Source organism: Piliocolobus tephrosceles, chromosome 17 (assembly GCF_002776525.5).
Source record: "Piliocolobus tephrosceles isolate RC106 chromosome 17, ASM277652v3, whole genome shotgun sequence".
NCBI lineage: Eukaryota > Metazoa > Chordata > Mammalia > Primates > Cercopithecidae > Piliocolobus > Piliocolobus tephrosceles.
In genome coordinates, this window is record NC_045450.1 from 58008459 (window position 1) to 58033124 (window position 24666).

General features: G+C 40.1%; 1 protein-coding gene across 1 annotated transcript in view; it reads left to right on the plus strand.

Annotated features, from left to right (window-relative positions):
• The window catches only part of HYDIN (HYDIN axonemal central pair apparatus protein), a 390515-nt gene that overhangs the window by 19065 nt on the left and 346784 nt on the right, over nucleotides 1-24666 (plus strand). The window contains exons 5-6 of the mRNA XM_023210374.1: nucleotides 5431-5630; nucleotides 15595-15719. Coding sequence (XP_023066142.1) covers nucleotides 5431-5630; nucleotides 15595-15719 — 325 coding nt within the window. The remainder of the gene's footprint in view (nucleotides 1-5430; nucleotides 5631-15594; nucleotides 15720-24666) is intronic.

The window sequence follows — 24666 nt, forward strand, 5'->3', positions numbered from 1 at the left end:
AGGCTACTATAGTAGTTCAGGTAAAAGATAAGGAAGTTTGGATGAGGGTGGTGACAGCAAAGGTGATGAGAAGTAGGAGGAGTAAGGATGTATACTTTTTTCTTTCTTTTTTTTTTTTTGAGGCAGAGTTTTGCTCTTGTTGCCCAGGCTGGAGTGCAATGGCGTGATCTCTGCTCACTGCAACCTCTGCCTCCCAGGTTCAAGTGATTCTCCTGCCTTACCCTCCCGAGTAGCTGGCATTACAGGCACCTGCCACCACACCCAGCTAACTTTTTGTATTTTTAGTAGAGATGGGGTTTCACTATGTTGGCCAGGCTGGTCTCGAACTCCTGACCTCAGGGGATCCACCCACCTCAACCTTCCAAAGTGCTGAGATTACAGGCATGAGCCACTGTGCCCAGCCGGATGTATACCTTTATTGTACAGCTGCCAGGATTTACTGATGGATCGATGAAGGATACGAGAAAGAAATGCACCTAATTTGAACCGTAGGATTTTGGCTAACAACTGGTCAAATGGTGGTGTCATTTACAGAGACAGGGAACAGAGGAGGAAAAGCAGGTTTGTGAGGCTGGGTGTTCAGTTCATCAACTGAAGTGACTGCCTAAGCCTGCAGGCCGTCAGAGCCTCCCAAGTCATAACATCTGAATTAATTGTAAGCCAGCAGAGCAATATATAATGATGTATAATCTAATATAGTCATATTGAGTGCATAACTTCAGAGACTGGAATACATTGTAAGGGACTTTAAAGAACCTTATATTCTTTTATGGGTGTGTGAATTGATTATGAAAAAATTTATAATTCGAATCAAACTTCAAACCTTCCTCATTTGGGAACTTGAAAAGGTCTGAAAACATCTCTCTCAGTATTTCAATTAGGTTCCTAAGCTATTTACAGCTGCTTTTAATTCCTTCTAGAACAAGGCAGCGGATATGTGAGTATAGAATAAAATGAGACAAACACTTCAGGATCTCCTCTTATCCTGGATTCAGCAGCATCTTTTGTTCTAGCTCTCAATGCCTCAGTTAATGCTCAGTCTTCACATGTGCCGGAGCTTTTCAGTTTATAATTCCCAACAAAACGTGTGCTGGCTGGATTTGATTTCCTAAGAAAAGCGAAAATAGTACTTACCTCTTTAGGACTTTGTAGGAATCAGACTAGGCTGTTGCATTGTTGAATTCTGTGGGGTTTTCTAAGATCAAGTGTGCTTAGTGCAATTTGTACTTCCTCATGTCTGGATAGCATAAGTTTCGAGTCTGGCATTACCATCTGGAAACCAGAACCAGTTGCAGAGATAAGAGCCTAACAACTCAATTTTTAAAATTTTATTTTTATTTTTGTTTTTATTTTATTTATTTATTTGTTTTTTTGAGACAGAGTCTCACTCTGTCGCCCAGGCTGGAGTGCAGTGGTGCGATCTTGGCTCACTGCGGCCTCCATCTCCCGGGTTCAAGCAATTCTCTGCCTCAGCTTACCGAGTAGCTGAGACTACAAGTGCAGGCCACCATGCCCAGCTAATTTTTGTAGAGACTGGGTTTTGCCATGTTGGCCAGGCTGCTCTTGAACTCCTGGCCTCAGGTGATCCACCTGCCTCAGCCTCCCAAAATGCTGGGATTATAGACCTGAGCCACCACGCCTAGCCATTTTTTAAAAAATATTTTAAATAAGAAATTTTTGTGGGTACACAGTAGGTATATATATTTATGGGGTACATGAGATGTTTTGATGTCAGCATGCAGTGTGAAATAAGCACCTCATGGAGAATGGGGTATTCATCCCCTCAAGCATTTATCCTTTGAGTTACACACAATCCAGTTACATTCTTTAAGTTATTTAAAAATATACTAGCAACCCAGTTTTAATCAATATCATGAATCCTATTTATTCCTTTTTATGACTCACTCCTGCCTTAGGACTTGTATGTTTGCAGTTCCCCTTGGCAGGAACACTGTGTTCCGAGATCTCACCCAGCTGGCTCCTTTTACTGTTCAGGTCCCCATCCAAAGGTCACCTCCTCAGGAAGACCTCCTTAGTTATTCTAACCTGAATCAACCCCATCTGATATTATCACTTTCCTGTGCTTTATTTTCTTTGAAGCCCTCATCACTTTCTGAAATTATGTTGTTCTATTATTATCCTTATCAGTATATGGATGGCTAGATGGCTCCCTACCAACGAGAGTAAACATATGTTGAATTTTTCCTATATGCCTTACATAAATTGTACTTAATACAAAAGTTTGATAAGGACAACTAACATTTATCAAGTACTTACTACTTGCTAAATGCTAGGCTAAGTACTTGCCCACACAAGTCCACATCTAGGTCGTCTCATGCCTGGACTACAACAGTGTCTTCCTAACTGGCCTGCCTCTTCCCACTGCAGTCCATGGCCCACATAGCAGCCAGCGCTTTTTCTAAAACGTTACTCAGGTTACATCAAAATCAGCTTTCAGCCTCGGGAATGCCTTCAGCCCTCTCACGTCCTAACAATGGCTTACAAGATCTGTGGGATCTGGCCCCCACAACCTGTTGGCCATGTGTCTAACCACTTTCCTTCCCTTGCTCCCCTCTGGCCACAGGTTCCAAATCACACTTCCCCCAGACAGCCATCCATCCATATGGCTTCATTTGTCACTCATGTCTCTGCTGAAGTGTCACCTCCTCATAGAGGCTTTTCCTGACTGTGCCCCCCGCCCCGCCCCATGTGAAAGAGCTCTCCAGTCTCTCTGTCTCCATATCATGATTTGTTTCCCGTCCCTCATCACTATCGAATGTTCTGTTACTAACTTTCCTTCCTTCGGGAAGTATTTGTTGAGTAGTTGCTGAGTACTAGGCTCTGTTCTAGGTACTGGGTATACAGAAGGCAAGAAGATGGGCAGATCCCTCTTGACATGGAAATATGGGGGAGACATGCAGTACACTCACTGGAGAGGTAGAATATACGATATACCAGATGGCTCTGGGCAAGACTGAAGCTGGACAGAAGGCAAAGGAGTGATGGGGCAGGAGAGGGAGAATTCCATTGAAACTAGGGCAGTCAGGGGAGGCCTCAGGGAGAGAGTGGATTGCTGTGCCAAGCACTGAAGAGGTGAGGGGGTGAGCACCGTGAATAAGTAGAGGGAAGGAGAACATCATGTGTGAAGGCTCTGAAGGGGAAGCCTGTGGCTGCAGGTGGATCCAGGGGAGAGAAGGAGATATGGCCAGAGAAATGATGGGAGCACCAGGCCGCCAGACCCTCTATAGTACGCCAGCCTCAGCCTAGGTGCTTTTCAGCAGAGAAGCAGCCTGAGCTGACTTACATTTTTGCTGGATCCCTCTGACCCTTGGGTGGAAAATAGACTTTAGGAGAGCAAGGGTTGAAACAGAAAGTCCTGTTAGCCTGGGAAAGATCGGAGTGGCTAGGACCAGGGTGGCAGGGGTGGAGGTGGTGAGGAGTGATTGCAGTTCGGATATATTTTGAAGGTAGATCCTATGGATTGTATCAAGAAATTGAGAAATAGAGCATGAAGGGATGCCTCATTTCAGGGTTCTAAAGCCAGACCGCTGGAGGGATGCAAATGCCAGTACTGAGACCAGGAGGCTGCAGGTGGAGAGAGGGTCAGACCTTAGCTGTCTTTGTGGAGCCTTTGTGGGTACTAGAAAAAGGTTCCCCTTCTGGGCTGAAGCTGTTTTGCCTCCATTCCTGGCCCTCAGCAGAAATCTTTATGCACGGTAGCAGGCAGTGACATTCATCAAGAGCTTTGGTTTGGGACATAAGTTTATATCCAATGAGATGCTGACTGGGCAGCTGGTTATGAGTTTGGAGCTCAAGGGGACAAATAGAACTACAGGCGTAAAGGCTATTTGTGAGCATTCCTGGCAGTTTAAGCTTTATATTTATTTGTATGTGAGTTGCACTGTGTATTACATATCCTTTATTCATCTGTTCATCGTCTCCTCCATCCTGATGTGAGCTGGAGAAGGACCGTGACCATGTCTGCATTTCCTAATTGGTTGTATTGCTAGACCTAACACAGTGCCGTGCTGGCACCTGGGCACTTAGTGAACATGGTTGAATAAATAAACTGGGGATGCCACTGCTTTATGCTTGTTCTGTGGCTTCCTGAAGTTGAGTATGTGGCCAGCCCTGTATGCCAATTTGTATGCCAGATGGTCCCATTCTTATTCTATGCCCAAAGCCCAAAAAGAGCTTTTGTTAAAACCTCCATGACTTACTACCAGTTATCACATGGTTACCAAAAGGAAATTTATGTTCAAAATGACTTTTCATTAATCAAGATTGCCTTGCAGCTAACACACACAATAAAAGGATGAGAAAGCTTAAAATGAAGGAAAACAAAGCTTTTTTTAGATATCAGGTACCTTTTATGGTGACTTAACCTTTTCTTTACTACATTGCAGGCAAGTATTCTATTTCTGTCTTATGAGATGGCATAAAGAGTGACTTTATTCAGCATTTCTGTTGCATTTAAACTCATTACGGGGAAAGAGAGATGCCTAGGGCCTCAGCATTTTTATTTGGAGTGGTCAGACATGGCTTTGTGCAAGAAGTGAGGTTTCAGCTGACTTATGCATCAGTTAGGTATTGCTGTATAATTACAAACAATCCCACATTTAGTGGCTTAAAATAATAAGCACTTATTATTGCTCACGAGACTATGGTTCAGCTGGGTGGTTTTTCAGGGTCTTGCCTGGGCCCTCTCATCAGGTAGGGAACTCTGTTCATTGTAGCTGGGCTCACATATCTGGGGATCAGCTAGCTCTAGGCTGGTCTAGCATGGTCTTGGTTGGAGCATCCGGGGCACATCCTGCAGTAGGCTGGACCAGGCTTGTTCACATGCCATTGGCAGGGTTCCAAGAGCAAGACTGGATAGGCCCAAAGCTTCTTGAGGTCTCAGCTTGAAACTGGCATAGCATAACTTCTGCCACCTTTTATTGCTGAAAGCAAGTGGAGTGGAGGCTTCTTTCTTGATGGAGGAGCTGCAAAGTCACATTGCAAAGAGTATGGGCAGAAAGAGGCCATTAATTAGAAACATCATTCGAATACATGGGCTTGAAGGAGAATTAGGGTTTGGAAGGAGGACATGAGGGAACTGTTGTGGATCTTCTTGGATCTACAGGAGAAATGGGCCTGGCCTGCCACCCTGCCACTGACCTTCATCCTACCTCCCTATTGCCTGGGAAACACATGAAGCATAGTTTCTCTATCAGCTGTAGGTTTTAACACTAGATCTGTTCTCTCTCTCTCTCTCTCTCTCTCAGAAAAGACAATCTCATTGAAAATACTTCTGTAATTGTCTTAAGTTTTCATAGAAATATACTAAAAGTTGTTTTGCAAAATGCCTCTCATCGATGCTTTTTCTTGCACGGTTATCGTGATCATGTTGTTTTTTCCACAAATAATGATTGTACCCTTCCCTTGTAGGATTATTCCCATACGTTGACCTGTGTTACTGAAAGAGAAAAGTTTATTGTACCCATCAAAGCCAGAGGGGCGCGAGCCATTCTCGATTTTCCTGACAAGCTGAATTTTTCCACTTGTCCTGTCAAATACAGCACCCAGAAGATTCTGCTGGTACGAAACATTGGCAACAAAAATGCTGTATTTCACATCAAAACTTGTAGGTATGCATGCCTTTGGCTCTTGTTTTTGATTGATTATAGCTAAATCTAGTCAGCTCAAGTAATCTGCTACCATAACATTGGGGGTGGAACTGCTTGTTACAATCTTCAGTTGCAAAGCTGGGAGACCTCACTGATGTAGGGTAGACTTCGTCTTCATCCTCAGAGGAAATTAAAATTCAAGGTTTAATATCTTATATCCATATTATACTAAATCCTCTTACCTGTTTGGTTTTTCAAAATGCTGGATAAAAGTGCTTCTTTTAGTACAGAGAGCGGCCCATGAGAATATAGAAATAAATTTGTCTTGACTGAGAATTTTTATAACTGGCTTGGTTAGTTTTCTGTTGCCATTGTAACAAATTGTCACAAACTCAGTAGTGTAAAACAACACAAATTTATTATCTTACATTTCAGTGGGTCAGAAGTTGCACTGTGCTAAAATCAAAGTGAGAGCGGGGCTGCATTCCTTTCTGGAGGCTTCAGGGGAGACTACATTTCTTTGCCTTTTCCAGTTTCTAGGGACCATCCACATTCCTTGACTCATGGCCTTCAGGTTTCTCCTCTGAAAAATGGGGAAAAGTACACCAGCCAATTCATAAGGTTGTTGGGATAATCAACAGAAGCTGCTGGTATATATCAAGTGCTGTATAATCGGTGTTTGCTATTTTCTTTTGCCTTCAAATGAGCCATGGCCAGTGTGGTAGACAGAATGATGACTCTCCAGATATGTCCCTATCCTAATCCCCAGAACCTGTGACTGTATCATGTTGTATGGCAAAGGGGAATTAATATTGCAGATATAATTAAAGTTGCTGATCAGCTAATGTTAAAATCGGGAGATAATCCTGAATTCACTGGATGAGCCCAATGTAACCAACAAGGACTTTTAAAAATAGAAGAGGGAAGCAGAAGAGTTCAGAGTGATGAGCTGTGAGAGGGATTCAACCTGCTGTTGCTGGCTTTGGAAGATGAGAAAACTGAGGGATAGAGAGGTAACATCATTTCCTTAAGAGCACAGAGCTAGTAAGTGATAGAGCTGGATTTTAATGTGAATATTTGTGGATTAACCACAGCGTAGACACCATGGGATAGTATAAAGCAGGGGTCCCCAACCTCCGGGCCATGGACTGGTACCGGTCCAGTCCATGTACTATTTGGAATCAGGCTGCACAGCAGGAGGTGAGCGGTGGACAGGGGAGCAAAGCTTCATCTGTATTTACAGCTGCTCCCCATTGCTTGCATTACCGCCTGCGCTCCACCTCCTGTCAGATTAGCCACGGCATTAGATTCTCATAGGAGCACACACCCTATTGTGAACTGTGCATGTAAGAGATCTAGGTTGCATGCTCCTAATGCCCAGTGATCTGTCACTGTCTCCCATCACCCCCAGATGGGACTGTCTAGTTGCAGGAAAACAAGCTCAGAGCTCCCACTGATGTACATTATGGTGAGTTGTATAATTATTTCACTATATATTACAATATAATAAGATAGAAATGATGTGTGCAGTAAATGTAATGTGCTTGAATCATCCTGAAAACATCCACCCACTCCGAATCTGTGGAAAAACTGACTTCCATGAAACTAGTCCCGGGTGCCAAAAAGGCTGGGGACTGCTGGTATAAGAATGATGAGACAATCCCATCTCTCAAGGACCTCTCTTATCAGATGGAAAAGAAGGATTTGTTCTGGGGCATGAGAGCAAGTGACTGACCAGTGGGGTCTTAAAAAGAACAACCATCTTGGGAAGACAGGAAGCAGGGGTTCAAGTTCTTTTCCATAAAAAGTAGTATGTATATACTGGATTTAAGTTCCCTTTTTAAAAAGTAGTGTGTATATACTGGATTTAAGTTCTCTTTCAGAAGGGCCTTATCTGTGGCATCCTTTGCTGACTTAATGACTGACTCATTTGTCCAAAAGGGATTAGAATTTGCTTCTACCTGGTTCCCAAAAGTTAGGCTACCATGGAGTACTCTTTTGGTAATTTCCTGCCTTAGGAGTTCCTGGACTGATAGCTCATATGCAAATCCCACACCTTCATAAGATATAAGTTCAAGTTATGAATGTCCTAGAGAAACATTGTTCCTTTAATTAAAAACTCAGACTTTTTCTTTTGCTGATGGGAGTGTGTTGGGGAAGTTTTTCATATTTCTCAGGTTTATACAGGGATCTGGTCCCAGTCCCCTAACTTGACCATTGTGAGGCCTTGTGTCCTGCTCCAGCGGGGCTATTAAAAACCCAGTCTTCTGGGCTACTGGGAACTCAGGGAAGACCTATCACTAGCTCAGTGACTTCCTGGTGTGGTTCTTAGGTTCCTCTCTGTTTTGGAATGATATGAGTTTTTCTTATTTTGTGCATGTTCAGTTATGCAGTTATTTACATTATCTTTTATCCAGTCTTTCTAGGTATTTTCTGGTGACCCAGTTTGCCATACTGTAGGGAGCAGCACTGCTATATTGCCAGTTGAGGGCACATCCTTTGGGAGGGAATTTGTGTTTATTTCTCTAAGTATTCTAGGTGAATCACTCTCTCTGAACTATTTCATGTAGATCCACGTTTCTGTCTGATATCCTATTTTTCCTGGCCTAAAACTACCTTTAATATTTCTTGTAGCACAAGTCTACTGTAAATTCTCTGTTTTTGTTTATCTGGAAAAAAAGTCTTTATTTTTCCATCATTTTGGAAGATACGTTTTTCACCATATAGAATTCTGGGCCAACAATCGTATATAGGTTTTTTCCCCAGTACTTTAAATATGTCTCTCAATTGTCCTTTGACTTACATTTTTCTAATGAGAAGTCCTCTGTGATTCTTATTTTTGTTCCTCTATATGTAATTATCTCTTTTTCTTGGGTTACTTGCATGATTTATTTGGTTTTTGCAGTTTGGAAATGATATGTCTAGGTGTAAGTTTGTTTATGTTTTGCTTTTTGTTTTAAGGATTTTGTTTTGCTTTTGTTTGGTTTGGGTTTTAATTTTGCTTGAGGTTCTCTGAGCTTCCTGAGTCTTTCATTATTTTTGGAAAATCTCAGCCATTATCTCTCCAAATATTTTTTTGTTGTTGTTCCATCCCCTTTCATTTTTTCTTCTGCTTGCAGGAAAGTTCTGCCTGCCATAGGTAAAAGCCACAGTCTGAATTGTATGTACATGTACCATCTGCCTTGGGGGAAACAGGTTGTCTGTCTTTAGATTTCAGGCTATTTGATGTGCTACCTCAGCTCTCTGACAGACACAAGAAAAGTTGTGATTTTGTTATTATTCTCACTTTCTCTCATGGTTAGGGTAAAAGAAACATTCTTTCCAGCTTTCTGCATCCTAGGTAGGAGCAAGATTCTCAACCACTTTAAATAAATCAACCACTAGAGGCAAAGGAAAAGTTCTTTTGGAAACCAGTGTCTCCTGACATTGTTCATAAATGCTCTACAGGCCTTGTTTGTCATCTCATGGCAAGCTTCACATATTTTGATGGAGGGAGAAGGAAGCAGGTTGTTCAACTGGCTTCCCATGAATTAGAGATAACCCATCTTGGCCTGGCATGGTGGCTTATGCCTGTAATTTCAGCACTTTGGGAGGCCAAGGTGAGTGGAGGACTTGAGTCCAGGAGTTTGAGACCAGCTTGGACAACATGGTAAAACCCCGTCTTTACAAAAAAATACAAAAAACAAAAAAATAAGCGGGTGTAATGGTCCATACCTGCAGTTCCAGCTACTTGGGAGGCCAAGGTTGAGCTCAGGAGGTCGAGGTTGCAGTGAGCCATGATCATGCCACTGCACTCCAGCGTGGATGACAGAGAGAGACCCTGTCTCAAAAAAGAGAGAGAGAAAAAAAAAACCCATCTTTTTCCGTTGAAAAATGATCTCCCACAACCACCATTCACAATACCCATGAAAAACTGTTACATTGGTATTTTTTTCTATGAAAAGAAAGAATCTACCTAAGGTGGAAATGCAAGTGCAGGAACATATCTTCCTGGGCTATTTGGCTGAATCTGAAAAAACCACCCCAAAATGGCAATTTTGTGTATTTTAGATTCATGTAAATGTGAAGCAAAAATCACTTCACAGATTTAATGGTGTGAAGTTACAAAAAAAAACTAAAACCTTTCTATCTACCTACCTTTGAATATGAATTATCATGTTTTCCTAATATAGAAACAATTCTAAGGTAAAATGGGAGGAACTCAGGGACTGGCCAAGAATTGTCAACAGTAGACATGCTGGCCCAGCATTCCGTTTTACAGTGAAGGGAGTAAAGCCCGAGGAGTGAAATTACTTACCCAAACTCCCCCAGTAAGTTAACATTAAAACCTGGATTCATGCAAACATGGGCCAGCTCTGGGCTTGTTTGCCCTCAGGTCCATGTCTCACCATTCCCCTGCGCTGCTCAGTGTCACTGTGGGGCTTCGTGAGTCTTCCTAGCCTCCTGGCTCAGCTGGATTCCAGCTAGGTTTGACCAGTCAGGGACACTAGCAGGAGACTGGAGAGTAGGAAGAACGAAGAAGCGTCCTCCCTCTTTGTCTTCAGCAGAGTCCCCAGCCTCCACTGCATCTCCTCCATGGTTCTAGCCACTGTCAGGCTGGCCTGCCACGGTTCTAACTTCTGCCAGTTGACCCTGGTCCCCAGGATCTGATAACACTTCCTCTTCTCCTTTTGCTTCCAGTCCAGGGGTGGAAAAAGCTTACCACCATTACGAATCTCGGAGCTGTCTCACCTTCTTCAGTTGGGTTTCTCGCCTCTCCCATCTTCTGTGTAACCAAGTCTCTCAAATTCCCTGTTTGCAAGTATTTTTGTTTTCCTGTTTAGACTCTTCATGAAATAATAGCTTTATGTTTTCTCCAAAAATGCACGTTTTTCAACCATCATTGCTTCTGTGAGTTGCCTCAAGTCCTTCCAGTCCGTCCCTTTTCTGTTTAAATTAGCCACAGCTGGCTTCTGTTGTTTGCAACTGAGAACACTGATGGCTTCAATGAAAAAGAATGTGGTTGAATTTGTGGTCACATCCTATTGAATTAGAATCTCTAGGGAGATCCCCTGACAAGGATCCATACTAAAAACCACACAGATGATTCTATTCCTAGATAGTGTCTTCAGTTAATGTAGTTGTGAATAGAAGTGGCAGAGCAGTGAATATAGTCTGAGAATTTAGAGTCAAAAGCCCATGATCCTGCCACTTTTAGTGTCAATATACAGCTAGAAATAATGTCCCACAGGAAATTGTTTAGAAAAACAGATCATCTTTTTCTCATTGAAATAATGATTTTATTAGTGGTTAAGTTTATAAAATGCTTAGGTTCTTATAAATCACAAAAACTAGAACTTTCTTTGCACGTCTGTTATCCTTATTCGAATGTGAGCTTCTCAAATGGAAGGATTGTATCTAACTCTTTTCATTTGTATGTCCCCAGCAGCTGTCTAGAATAAATAAGCACCCAATAAATGTTTATAAGATGCCTAACCAACGATATATCACAAAGGCAAAAGTACAACTATAAACCTCTACAATAAAATAAAACATGTTCTCCAAGTACTATAAAATAAGCATAATGTTTTACACTAATAAAACAGGCTGCAATGCACTATAAAATGTACAAAGAACATAAGCAATTATTGTTACATCTGACCTAAAACTCTAGTAGGTATCAGAATAACTTTGATGATTAAAGTAGGATTAACATTGGAAGGTGAAATAGGATTAAGAAGCAATTTCAAAATCTAAAATCTCAAGGAATTAAACAAGAAAGATCATCTGAAGAATACATACTAATGTTATATTCAATATTTAATATTGTAGGATCAATATTTAGTCTTCTGCTAAAGTATTGAATCATTTGGATAGTTTTAGTTCTTGAGAAGAGCTCATAATTGATTGAACAAAAACTCAAATCTTTCTCATGGCTCATGATTTTTCACAAAACCAAACTCCCTCCATAATTATTTGGTATTAATCAAGATATGATATCAAAACCAAATATTTTGATAGACTGAACCATCCTTATACCCTTGAAGAATAACACTTTCTACTTCTTTGTAAGAGCATTTTCTGATACGTGGTATTTTCTAGCCCGTTCAGCCTGTCTGCATTTTAGTAAAGTGAAGTACAAAATCAAATTATAGACAATGTATAACCACCAGAACTTAACACACTCTACTCAATTAACATCTATTAGGCAGCTCTAAGTTAACAGTGGCAATCCTAGGTGATTATAACTACTGAAGAAGTTTGTGTAACCTAAACCCAACGATTAGCACAAAGGCAAAGTAACCGTTACCACTCCATGGAACTTGGATTCCTGGAGCTCGTACGGATGGGATACTAGTGCCATTTTCTCCGTAAAAATTATTAATAGTTTAGGTACTGCAATATAATAATACCCAATTCATTTTAAAGCTATTCTTTTGCTACCAATAAATATTTGAAAATAAAATGAAGGAAAATATTAGGAAGTAGGGAGGCAAAGGATAGAAGTAAATACTGTGGTGGTGTTCCCAAAGCCAGGAAACTGGGCCCAGTTCTCACTTCTTCTGATTATTACTGAGGCCGTAAGGAAGGAAAGAACTTTGAGACTGGGAGATTCACTGTCACTTCCCACAAGGCACGGTTTCTACTGAAGTTTTGCTCCTTTTTGTTCCACCACGATGTCATAGATACAGATGGTTCATTACAAATATTTTTGTTTTACCTTTAAGAGTTTATTGTAATTCAATTAAGCAACCTCCTCTGAGAGGCTCCCGAGTAAAGCACCATGTATGGGGTGATGAGTAACACAAAAATAAATTTAACCACATGGCTTCCATGTTCGGGGTGGTTTGGGGTGGGCAGAAAGAACAGGGACTTCCCTCCTGGCACCACCACTGAGTTGGGCAACTTTGGGCAAGTTGCTGCCCTTGTGAGCATCTGTTTTCCCATGTCTGAAATGCAGATAGCAATATGGACTTTCTAGGGGTTTGTTTGAGGATTAGGATAATTGCTATATGTAAAGCACCCAGCGTAGGACCCAGCATAGAATATGTGCTCGTGATTGTGTTTCCCTTCCCCCTCTTCTCAAGAGTTTCTAGCTACTGGGAGAGGTAGGCATGAAAACCAACTCAAGTACAAAGTAAACCACTGTAAAAACTAAAAGGGAAGTTATAGTCTCTGAGAGGAAAGAAATGCTATTTACAAAAGGGAGAATCAGGAAAGATTCTACTTAAGAAGTGACTTTGAGTCTGGGCTGTGAGAGGTGGCTTCAGAAGGAGTATGGCATGTGGGAAATGGCACATTTCATACACATCATCTGATGTGATCCTAGCAGTTCCGATTGTCTACGTGGGGGCCACAATCTGGTGGGAAGAGAGAGCAGGTGCAGTGCTGGGGGAGGTTGTAGGTGAAGAGACTAAAGCCTGCCTCCCATCCCACCCCAGCACTGACTTGGAACATGACAGGTGTGTAGGATATTTGGACAGATGTATGTGTGTAATGAAAATGCAAAAACCTGTTGGGGACAGATTGTGTGGGACCTGAAATGCCTAGGGGTTTGAACTTCATTGCACAGATGATGAGGACCACTGAAGGTGTTTGAACAAGAGATTGATGTGTTATGACCTGTGTGTGTGTTTTACACTCTCTCTAGAGCAGTGTGAAGGAGTGAGGGGAGAATGATGAAAACTTGAACTCATCGAAACACCCAAACACATCCATAGATTCATCACGCAGCATCTAGAGGCTGCCAGTGAGGGAGATAAAAATAGCCATAACAAAAAGAATAATAAACACTTGTATAGTATTTCCTGTGTGCCAGGCATTATTCTAAGCACTTGACCTATATCAACCCCTTTAGTCCTCACTATAACCATATGAAGTAGGTGCTATCATTACCCTCCTTTTAGAGATAAGGAAACTGAAGGTTAAGTGACTTGCCCAAGGTCGTGGCAGAGCTGGGTTTTGAACTTGTTCGGTTGGCCCCAGAGGTCAGGCTAGTAACCACTGCCCCAGAATGCCTCTGCAGCAATGCTTGGGGTTCACTGGTGGATCGGTACCACAGGCATGGGGACAGGGCAGAGGAAAGGAAGCAGGAAAATCAAGAAGGGAAAGGAGAGGAGATCCACTTATTTGTGGGATCTAAAAATCAAAACAATTGAACTCATGGGCATAGAGAGTAGAAGAATGGTTACTGGAGCCTGGGAAGGGTAGTGGGAGTTGGGGGCGGGAGACTTGGGGAAGGTTAATGGGTATTAAAAAAATAGTTAGAAAAAATGAGTAAGACCTACTATTTGATAGCACAACAAGGTGACTGTAGTCAATAACTTAATTGTACATTTTAAAATAACTAAAAGAGTGTAATTGGATTGTTTGTAACACAAAGGATAAATGCTTGAGGGGGTGGATACCCCATTCTCCATGATGGGATTATTTCACAATGCACGCCTGCATCAAAACATCTCATGTACCCCATAAATATATGTACCTACTATGTACCCATGAAAAACTAAAATTTTTTTTAAACTAAAAAAAAAGAAAAGAGAGGAGAGGAGATCAAGTAGAAAGCACCAGAGAAAATAACCAATTGCTTATAGTAGGGAGCACCTGAGGTCCTGTGGTACCTCTCTCAGATGCCACCCAGTGCTACCCTTGACATAAACTCTGTGTCCTTATAGCAGAAAACTTAGATTTTCTGAAATTGAGTTCATCATCTAAGGTAAGATTTAAGGAATGACAACTCTAAGAACTGTTGTGATCGAAGTAAATAATCAGAAACAGCTCGGTCTGCCAGATGCATTACACAACATATTACTTTGAAAAACTAGCAATTTAAAGAAGTGAAGTGGACCATGAAAATAATTAAATGGGCTGAGTTTCCTATTTAGGAAGAACTCTCTAAGTTATTTAAGGTATTTCACCATCAGATACAGTTTCTCTCTTAACTATTCCCTTCCAAAACAATTAAACTATTTCCTGTTTCCAAATCAACCCTCACTCCCCACAATGTCTGCATCCCAAATTATATTTTTAAGACACAGAATTTGTCCTCAGTTTGCCTTTTCAAATGCACTCTCCACCCTTCTTCAGTTGGCTGTAGCCCCGGAGGCTGGCTTCTACAGCCTGGGTCAACAGCCCTCGACTCCCATTTCTGGCTCTGGTTGTGTTCACCCAGTGAGGGTCTGGTAGACAATGAGATAGGAGGGGATATGAGGTCAGGATATTTTTTCCCTATTGTCTTCCCTGGGAGACCACCTGGGCTGCAGTCTCCCTTGGCTCCATCTCCTTGCTCCCCATAAGGCAACCTTCTCTTAGGCCTCTCCTTGTGGATTTCAAAACCATGCCTTCTCCATGGCTCTTTGGTGGCAGCACTACTGTTATTTACCACCTGGGCTATTGCATCATCTCCTGTAGTTCCTCTACACCCCTCTCACCCTTTTAAAATAGACCCTCTGTTCATCTGTCCTTAATTATCCTAAGGCGAGTGAGGGTGCCATCCCTTTCCTTTTGGGGCTCTGATGTGTTTTTCCACTATGATGCCCTCTCTCCTGTGAACTCTCACAAAACTCGATTTTTATCCCTTTGAAGGCACTGTTCTTTTGAAAATGACAATATTTGCATACATATTTTAAGTCTGTTCCTTACAGCAATCTCAGTGTTTGAGGACAAAGGCTGGATTTGATTCATTTGCAGTCACCCTAACTCGAGTGCCTGAACCCAGCAGGGATACTCAATGAATGTTAAAAGCAGGGCTGAATGGCAAGGACACAAACAAGAATGCTGTTGCATCATTTAAGTGGCCCTTACACTTGCTAATCTAATACTGTCATTTTAACATTAAGACTAAAGTTCTTTCACATTAGGTAACAAAAGTCTACTTCACTTCTGGATCATGAAATTGCATGCTGGGTCTGAGCTGTCTGCAGAACTAGAACTCCCGTCTCCTCTCCTCCCCCTCTCACACTAGTGAGAAATGTGCTCTGATGATGTGCCTCTCTGTGTGTTGCAGGCCTTTCTCTGTAGAACCAGCTGTTGGAACTCTTAATGTGGGAGAGTCCATGCAACTGGAAGTGGAGTTTGAGCCACAGAGTGTGGGCGATCACAGTGGAAGACTTATCGTGTGTTATGACACAGGTATGCAGTATTCTTCGTTAAAAGTTCTACATGTTAAGAAAGGTCAGATGGGCATGTTCTCACTCATAAGTGGGAGCCAAGCTATGAGGATGCAAAGTCTTAAGAATGATACAATGGATTTTGCGGACTTGGGAGAGAGGGCGGGAGGAGGGTGAGAGATAAAAGACTACACAGTGGGTACTGTGTACACTGCTCAGGAGACGGGTGCACCAAAATCTCAGAAATCACCACTAACGAACTTATTCATGTAACCAAACACCACCTATTCCCCCCAAAAAACATTGAAATTATAAACAAATAATAACAAAATCCATTTTAAAAAATTAAAAAAGAAAGGTCACATGGGAAGTATGATAAAGCTGAATAGGAAATGGTTATTTTGGCTGCATTTGAGTAAGCTAAGATCCACAAGATAAAAGAAAAAAACAACAACAATAAACAAAAACAGTGAATGCCTCCATTAGAAATTATGTGGAGTCAGATAGAAATCCCCTAACAGGTGTCCCCAGTGCTTGAAAGCCTGAGGGATACAGGACACAAGAAGGAGCCCATCCCCATCCCCAGAAGCCACACTGGTGGATTGAGGTTGTCCGTATATTAAAATTTGCAGGTAATTTAATGCCCCATGGGTTTTCCATTTGATTTATTGTGATATTTGTCTAACATTTTAAAAATGTAAACCCCAATTCAGAATGTTCTTGAATGTGCCCACTAGTCTATGTAAGATCTGTTACTTTCATCCTTAGAACATGCAAATATCTTACATAGCATCTTACAGGAATATAGGACTGTGTCTGTTGCCACTAGCATTTTCTTGGAGGTCACAGCCTCCATAATCACGAAAATTACACATTGTTGCAAATTTTTAATTTACGGTCATGTAGATGGCATATACATTATGCAGTCTCCAAAGTTGGCTTCCAAATTAATATTTTACATTGCCATTTATTATTTTATGCTTTTTCTCATTTCCTTCTCACTTCTGTTTTACCCATTAATGTTGATGGACCTAGATTATCTGCAGAAGGGCATTGTAGGGAGAAAACAGAAGTACACAGCCAGGGAAAAAGTAAGCTAAGATCCACAAGGTAAAGAACCCATAGAAATCATGTCGAGTCAAATAGAAATCCCACCTAACTTGTGTCCCTAATGTTTGAAAGCTTGAGGAATGCAGGGCTCAGGAAACAACCCATCCCCAGAAGTCACACTGGTAGATTGGGGTGATCTGTATGTAGATAGAAACTTGAAGGTACGCCTAGAGAAGGAGCAGCACAAGGCATCTAGGGTACAGGTCAGAATTGCTGGCTCTGTGGACCCATATCTGAGCAGGACGACTCAAGCCCTTGCCTTAGGACCCATGGTTAAGTGGCACTAGCTCCACATTGCCCAGCGGAACAACGCCACAGACCAGCCAGTGGCGTGGCCTATCTGTTTTATCTATTAGTTTTAGCCACACTCACTGGCTGCTAGCAAGAGAAGCTAGCTTAAGCAAAAGGCGGAACGTTTGACCCATGTAACCAAGGGGTAGAAGGCTAAAAGCACAGCTCATAACATATTGGGGCATCAGTTTTCCAAGATAGTTGTGTCATTTTACATTCCCACCAGCAAGGCATGAGAGTTCTAGTTGCTTCACGTCCTCACCAACATGTAGTGCTGTTTTGTCGATTTCAGACATACTAGTGGGATAAAGTGATGTCTGTCAGTGGTTTTAATTTTCATGTCCCTAATGATGCCTTCTCAGGTGCTTACCGGTCATTCATGTATCTTTTTAAGTGTCTATTCAAGACCTTTCTTCGTTTATTCTTTTGTTATTAATTTGTTAAGTACCTTTTATTACTCAGTATTCTAAATACTAGTCCTTTGTCAGATACATGTATTATTAATATTTTCTCCAAGTCTGTAGCTTGCCTTTTCATTTCCTTGATAATATTTCTTAATAAGCAGCAATTTTGAATTTTGATGAAATCCATGTTATCAGTTTTCTTTTCTTAAGATTAACACTTTTTGCCTCCGTGCTAGGAAATCTTTGCCTTCTGCAAGATCATGAATATATTCTCCCATGTTTACTTCTGGAAGGGTTATAGTTTTAGCTTCTGTGTTTAGGTTAATGCCTTGCCTTTTATTTAATTTTTGTGTATGTGTGATGTAGAGGCTGTGTGTCATTGTTTCCCCGTATGCATTCTTTGCTCTTTTCCATCTTGTTCTGGAATACGGAATACTCTGTTATTCTATTACTTAATCTATTATTGCACTGTTATTCCTTCATTTTTACCTCTACATTTTCCATTTCTTTTCCTCTGTAGACTGATCTGGATACTTTCTTCTTAGTCATTATTCCATTCAATAATCCCCTCTTCAGTGAAGTCTCTCACCTGCTGAGTTTTAACTTTTTAATTATTATTATTGTTTTTATTTCTGGAAGTTTTATTTGGTTCTTATCAAATCTGACTGCTCTCCCCTCTTTTATTTTTCAAGTTCCCCTTTGATTTCTTAAATATATTAAATGTGCTTATTTATATTCTGTATCTGATAATTCGAAGAAATTAAGTCTACTTATTTAGTTTGCTGTTTATTGTTTCTGCTGGTTTTCAGCCAGAGTGTCTTATGTCTTTTTGTGTTTTGTAATTTTTTTCCAACTCTGAGCAGGCCCTGGACTTTATCTGCTATGCTCGGTACAAGTCCAAAGGTTCACAAAAGCCATTAGGGCAAAGGCCAGCCTTGGCACTAGATTGTTTCTTGGTATGCTTGTCTTCACATTGATGTCCTTATTGTCCTATCAGGTTAGTGATCAATTTTTTTTTTTTTTTTTTTGAGGTGGAGTCTTGCTCTGTCGCCCGGACTGGAGTGCAGTGGCCGGATCTCAGCTCACTGCAAGCTCCACCTCCCGGGTTTACGCCATTCTCCTGCCTCAGCCTCCCAAGTAGCTGAGACTACAGGCGCCTGCCACCTCGCCCAGCTAGTTTTTGTATTTTTAGTAGAGACGGGGTTTCACCGTGTTAGCCAGGATGGTCTCGATCTCCTGACCTCGTGATCCGCCCGTCTCGGCCTCCCAAAGTGCTGGGATTACAGGCTTGAGCCACCGCACCCGGCCTAGGTTAGTGATCAATTTAAAAGTAGTTGTAAAAATACTTTCTCAGCCGGCTGTGGTGGCTCATACCTGTAATTTCAACATTTTAAGAGGCTACAGCAGGAGGATTGCTTGAGCCCGGGAGTTTGTGACCAGCCTGGGCAACACAGCCAGACTTCGTCTTTACAAAAATAAACAAAAATTATCTGGGTTTGGTGATGCATACCTGTAGTCCCAGCTACTTGGGAAGCTGAGGTGGGAGGATTGCTTGAGCCTGGGAGTCGAGGCTGCGGTGATCCTGCCACTGCACTCCAGCCTGAGCACCAGAGCGAGAGTCTGTCTCTAAAAATAAACAAACAAACAAACAAACAAACAAATAAATAAATAAATAAATAAAACAAAAATATTTTCTCAAGTATTTTGATGAAGTGTCTAGTTTCATTGACTGCCTGGAAGTGACTCCAGTGTATGCCTTTTTCACATTGTTCATTATTATTTATAGACTAGTTCCTTCTTTCCTACTACTTTATAGTCCTGTCTCTCTATCATGTTATAAACATAATTTATCCTTCCTTGTATTTAGTTTTCTTTACTTTTTCTCAGCAGTAGTTTTCTGTGTAGAAGCCTTGAATATTTTCATTAGCTCTACTCCTATTCAACTCCTTTCTTCACTTGTTCTTTAATTATTAATTTGCAAGCATTCAGTGGTTTTTGATGTTAGTATAAGTGGTTTTTTATTATATTTTTACTGATTTAATTTAAATATAATTTATATAAGTATAATTTAAATATAAAATGCACAGAGTGTATATAGTTTGGTAAGTTTTGACAAGCATAACTACCTATGTACCCATTGCCCAGTTCAAGAGACTGAACAACCACTGCCTCATGCTGATTCCCAGGCAATCCCTCCATCCCCCACCCAGAGGCTCTGATTTCTATCCCCCTATATTAGTTTTCCTTCTTCTTGGACTTCAAATAAATGCGCTCATACAGTATATACTCTTTTGTGTCTTGTTTCTTTCCCTCAACATATCATTTTTGAGATTTATCCATGTCCTTGTATATGGTAGTAACTCCCTTTTTATTGCTAAGAAATATTCCACCGTATGGTTACATATAATTTATTCGTTTTCCTATTAATGCAAATTTGGATTTTTGAATTTTTGGGCTATTATGAATAAAGCTTTATAACCATTCTTTGAGATCGAGGTGGGCGAATTACCTGAGCTCAGGAGCTTGAGACCAGCCTGGGCAACATGGTGAAACCACGTCTCTACTAAAATACAAAAAAATTAGGCAGGCATGGCAGCATGTGCCTGTAGTTCCAGCTACTTAGGAAGCTGAGGCAGGAGAATTGCTTGAACCTGGGAGGTGGAGGTTGCAGTGAGCGGAGATTGTACCACTGCACTCCAGCCTGGGTGACAGAGCAAGACTCTATCTCCAAAAATAAAAAATAAAATAACCATTCTTGTTCACATCATGTGTGTGTGCGTGTATGTGTGTGTGTGTGTGCAGATATACATATGTTTTTATTTCTCTTGGGTAAATATTTAAAAGTAGAAATATTTAAAAGTTTGTAAGAAACTTCCAAATGGTTTTCTAAAGTGGTTGAACCATTTTATTTATATTCCCATCTGCAATGAATATATGAAACTCCACATTCTCATCAACTCTTAGTCATGTCAGTCTTTTAATTTTAGCCATTCTATTCAGTATAAAGTGGTATGTTATTTTGGTTTTAATTTGCATTTTTCTAATAATGAATGATGTTGAGTCTCTTTTCATGTGCTTTTGCCCATTTTGATGTCTTTTTTTCTGAAGTACATGTTTAAGTCCTTTGCCCATTCTTTATGGGGAGTTTATCATTTTGTTGTTGACTGGTAGTTTTAAAAAATACATTCTTGGCGAGGCGTGGTGGCTCACGACTGGAATTCCAGCACTTCGGGAGGCCGAGGCGAGTGGCTCATGAGCCCAGGAGTTCAAGACCAGTGTGGCCAACATAGTGAAACCCCATCTTTACTAAAACTGCAAAAATTAGCTGGGTGTTGTGGCATGCACCTGTAGTCCCAGCTACTCAGGAAGCTGAGGTGGGAGAATCGCTTGAACCAGGGAGGCAGAGGTTGCAGTGAGCCGAGACCAAGCCATTGCACTCCAGCCTGGGTGACAGAGTGAGACTCCATCTCAAGAAAAAAAGAAATATATATATATTCTTTATATAAGTCTTTCAGAAATAATTATTGTGAATGTTTTCTCACAGTGAGAAATTAATTTTAATGTCTTTTTATTAGCAGAACAATTTAATTTTGATGAAGTATGGCTTATCCATTTTAATTTTATAGCTAGTGTGTTATTTTTTCTTAAGTTTATTTTCTAAATGTATGTGGCTTTATTGAACTACAGTTGAGTTTTGTATATTGAGCTTTTATCTGCAGACTTTGCTAAATTTACTTCTGACTTGTCTGTAGATGATTTTGGGTTTTGTATATACACAAGCAGGTCATCTGCAAATAATAACAGTTTTTATTTTGTTCAATCCTTATGCTCTTCATTTCTTATTCTTTCTTCCACAGGCTAGACATTTAGTATGCTGTGCATTAGAAGTAATGATAGCAAATATCTTTCTCTTGTTCTCAGTCTCAGAAGAGAAGTGCTTAGTATTTCATCATTTAGTATGATGTTTGCTATAGGTTTTTAGTGGGTACTCTATCAGGTTAAAAAAATTTCCTTCTATCTCTAGGTTTGTAAGACTTTTAATCTTGAATGGATGTTTAATTTTATCAAATACTCTGCATTTGTTGACAAGATTGTACATTATTTCACCTTTATCCTTCTAATGCGATGATTGATTTTGAAATGCTAAATTCCTGCTGTGTTCTGGGATAAACTCAAGTTTTGTATATTGTCATTTTAATGAATCATTAGATTATATTTGCTAATATTTTGTTCAAGAATTTGGTATACAAATTCATCAGAAAGATTGGCCTATTATTTTCTGCTCGTGTAATGCCTTTGTCAGAACAAAACAAATTGGTCTCATAAAACAAGTTGGGAATTGTTCTCTCTTTTTGATTCTCTAGAGAAATTGTTTTAAAGATTCATGTGGCCGGGCGCGGTGGCTCACGCCTGTAATCCCAGCACTTTGGGAGGCCGAGGTGGACGGATCACGAGGTCAGGAGATCGAGACCACAGTGAAACCCCGTCTCTACTAAAAATACAAAAAATTAGCCGGGCGCGGTGGCTGTAGCGCCTGTAGTCCCAGCTACTGAGGAGGCTGAGTGAGACAGGAGAATGGCGTGAACCCGGGAGGCGGAGCTTGCAGTGAGCCGAGATCGCGCCACTGCACTCCAGCCTGGGCGGCAGAGCGAGACTCCGTCTCAAAAAAAAGAAAGAAAGAAAAAAAAAGATTCATGGTATTTCTTCCTTAAATAATTGAAAATTTTATTCTTCAAGCCATTTGTTTAACCTCAGTTTTTAAAATGGAGGCAGCTCTTTAATGATTGGTTCTGTTAAACTTTTTCAATAAACTTTTCCATTTGATCTAAAATCTTAAAATTTTGGCTTAAAGTTGTTCAGAACCCTTCCTAATCATTGTTTGCCATAGGATCCTTGGTGATATCTCCTCTTTTCTTATTGGTAATTTGTATCCTCTTTTTTTTTCTTAATCTATATTGTTAGGGCTTTATCAGTTTTTTTAGTTTATTCAAAGAACCAATTCTTAGTTGATTATCTTTATTGTTCACTTCTCAATTTCATTGATTTCTCCTCTTCATTTTTTCAGTCCTACTTTCTTTAGGTTTGATTTGTTATGATTTTTCTAGATCTTAAAAGGGATGCTCAGAGTATTGATGTGCAACCTTTCTTCTTTTATAATACATGCATTTAAGACAATACATTTTCCTCTAAAATTGACTCAATCTTCAGCCCATATGCTTTTACATATTTTGTTTTTAACACTTGATTGAAAATATTTTAGAATTTACATTTTTATTTCTTTTTTGATCCATGGGCTATTTAGCAATGCGTTGATTGATATTCAAACGTTAGGGAATTTTCTAGGTCTCTTTTTGTTATTGATTTCTTGTTTAATCCTACCAGTGACAGAAAGCAAGTTCTATACGATTTCAGGCCTTGAAATTAGTTGAGACTTACATTAGGACCCAAAGTATGTTCCCTATTGGTAAATATTCCCTGTACACTTGAAGAGGGTTCACCTTCCATAAATGTCAATTCGGTAAAATTTGTTAATAATCATGCCGTTCAGTCTGTATCTTTACTAATCTTTTGTCTCCTTGTTTTATCAGTTATTGGAAGATGTCATTAAAATCCACAACTACAATTTAGGTGTTCCTGTTTTTTGGTGCTAACAATTTTCATTTTATATATTTTGAGGTCATGATACTTGATGTATACACAGGTAGGATTATTATAACTTCCTGTTGAGTTAACCATTTTGTCATTGTAAAATGTCTCAATCTTTAGTAAGATTTATAACACTAAAGTCTACTCAATCTGATATTTATACAACATAGAAGTTTTTTTTGATTAGTGTGGACATAGCACAATCTGTTCATCCTTTCACTTTCAACTTTCCTCACATTTAAAGTATGACATTTGGAAGCATCACCAATGAGGCTAATTATTAAATCTGGTCTGAAAATATTTGTCTTTTAATTGCACTATTCAGTCATTTTATGTTAAATGCAATTACAGGTATATTTGAACCTCCTGTTTGACTATTAAGTAATTATTCCCATTATGGTAAAATTATTAGCTGAATTTCAGCCAAAACCATTGTGTTATTGGTACTGATAGTGGATGAAACTGAAGAAACATACGCCTGCTAATAAATATGGTCAGTGATACGTTTTTTTTTTCTGTCTGGATCTCCATATCTTTGTTGATTTTGCGTACATCTTATATCTTATATCCTTGTTGATTTTGCTTATGTTAGTTGCTGAAACTAAGTATCAGAATAAATGTGGCCTTAGAATTACATTTGGGTCACTGTATCACAAGATTTTAAATCAGGAGTTTGGAAAAGAATGAAGCATAGTCAACCCTTTTACTCTTATTAAAATAATTCATTGTTGATAAACATAGTGAATACATTATCTTTAAAATAATTTTTTTTTCATCTTTATCTCATTCCTTCAAACATTTGGGGGTATTTTAAATACATTTGACATGAGCAATCGAGCAAGCTAGTATATAGGTATAATTTATAAATAAACAACTCTACACTCTACAGATGTTGGGGTGTAATTTCAAAAAATGCTATTTGGTTGGATTTTGAGTTCAGCTGATTTAGAGTGCTTATAGATCAGTAGAATCAAAACTTGAGTGATGACTTCAGTGATGACCTCATCCAACCCTTAGATTTTACAGATAAACTGAAGCCCTAAGAAATTAAGTGGCTCACCCAAAGTCACAGAACTAATCAGAAGGCCAAATGGAAGCCCAGTTAGAAGTCGGACTCAGCTCTTAACTCCTGGGCGGTGTTCTTTCTTCCGTATGACTATATGTGCATTTTTGCTCTCTTGATCTGCTGCCTTTGAAATGCAGCTGCATTTTCCCAGCCTCCCTGGATCTCAATGTTACTTTTATATAAGTATTTGGAATGACACCTGTGCTTACATATATACTGCTGTGCTAAAGGAAAGATAGGATGAACCACAATAAATATTTGTGTATTAAAATTTAATCATTCAGGCCGGGTGCGGTGGCTCAAGCCTGTAATCCCAGCACTTTGGGAGGCCGAGATGGGCGGATCACGAGGTCAGGAGATCGAGACCATCCTGGCTAACACGGTGAAACCCCGTCTCTACTAAAAAATACAAAAAACTAGCTGGGCGAGGTGGCGGGCGCCTGTAGTCCCAG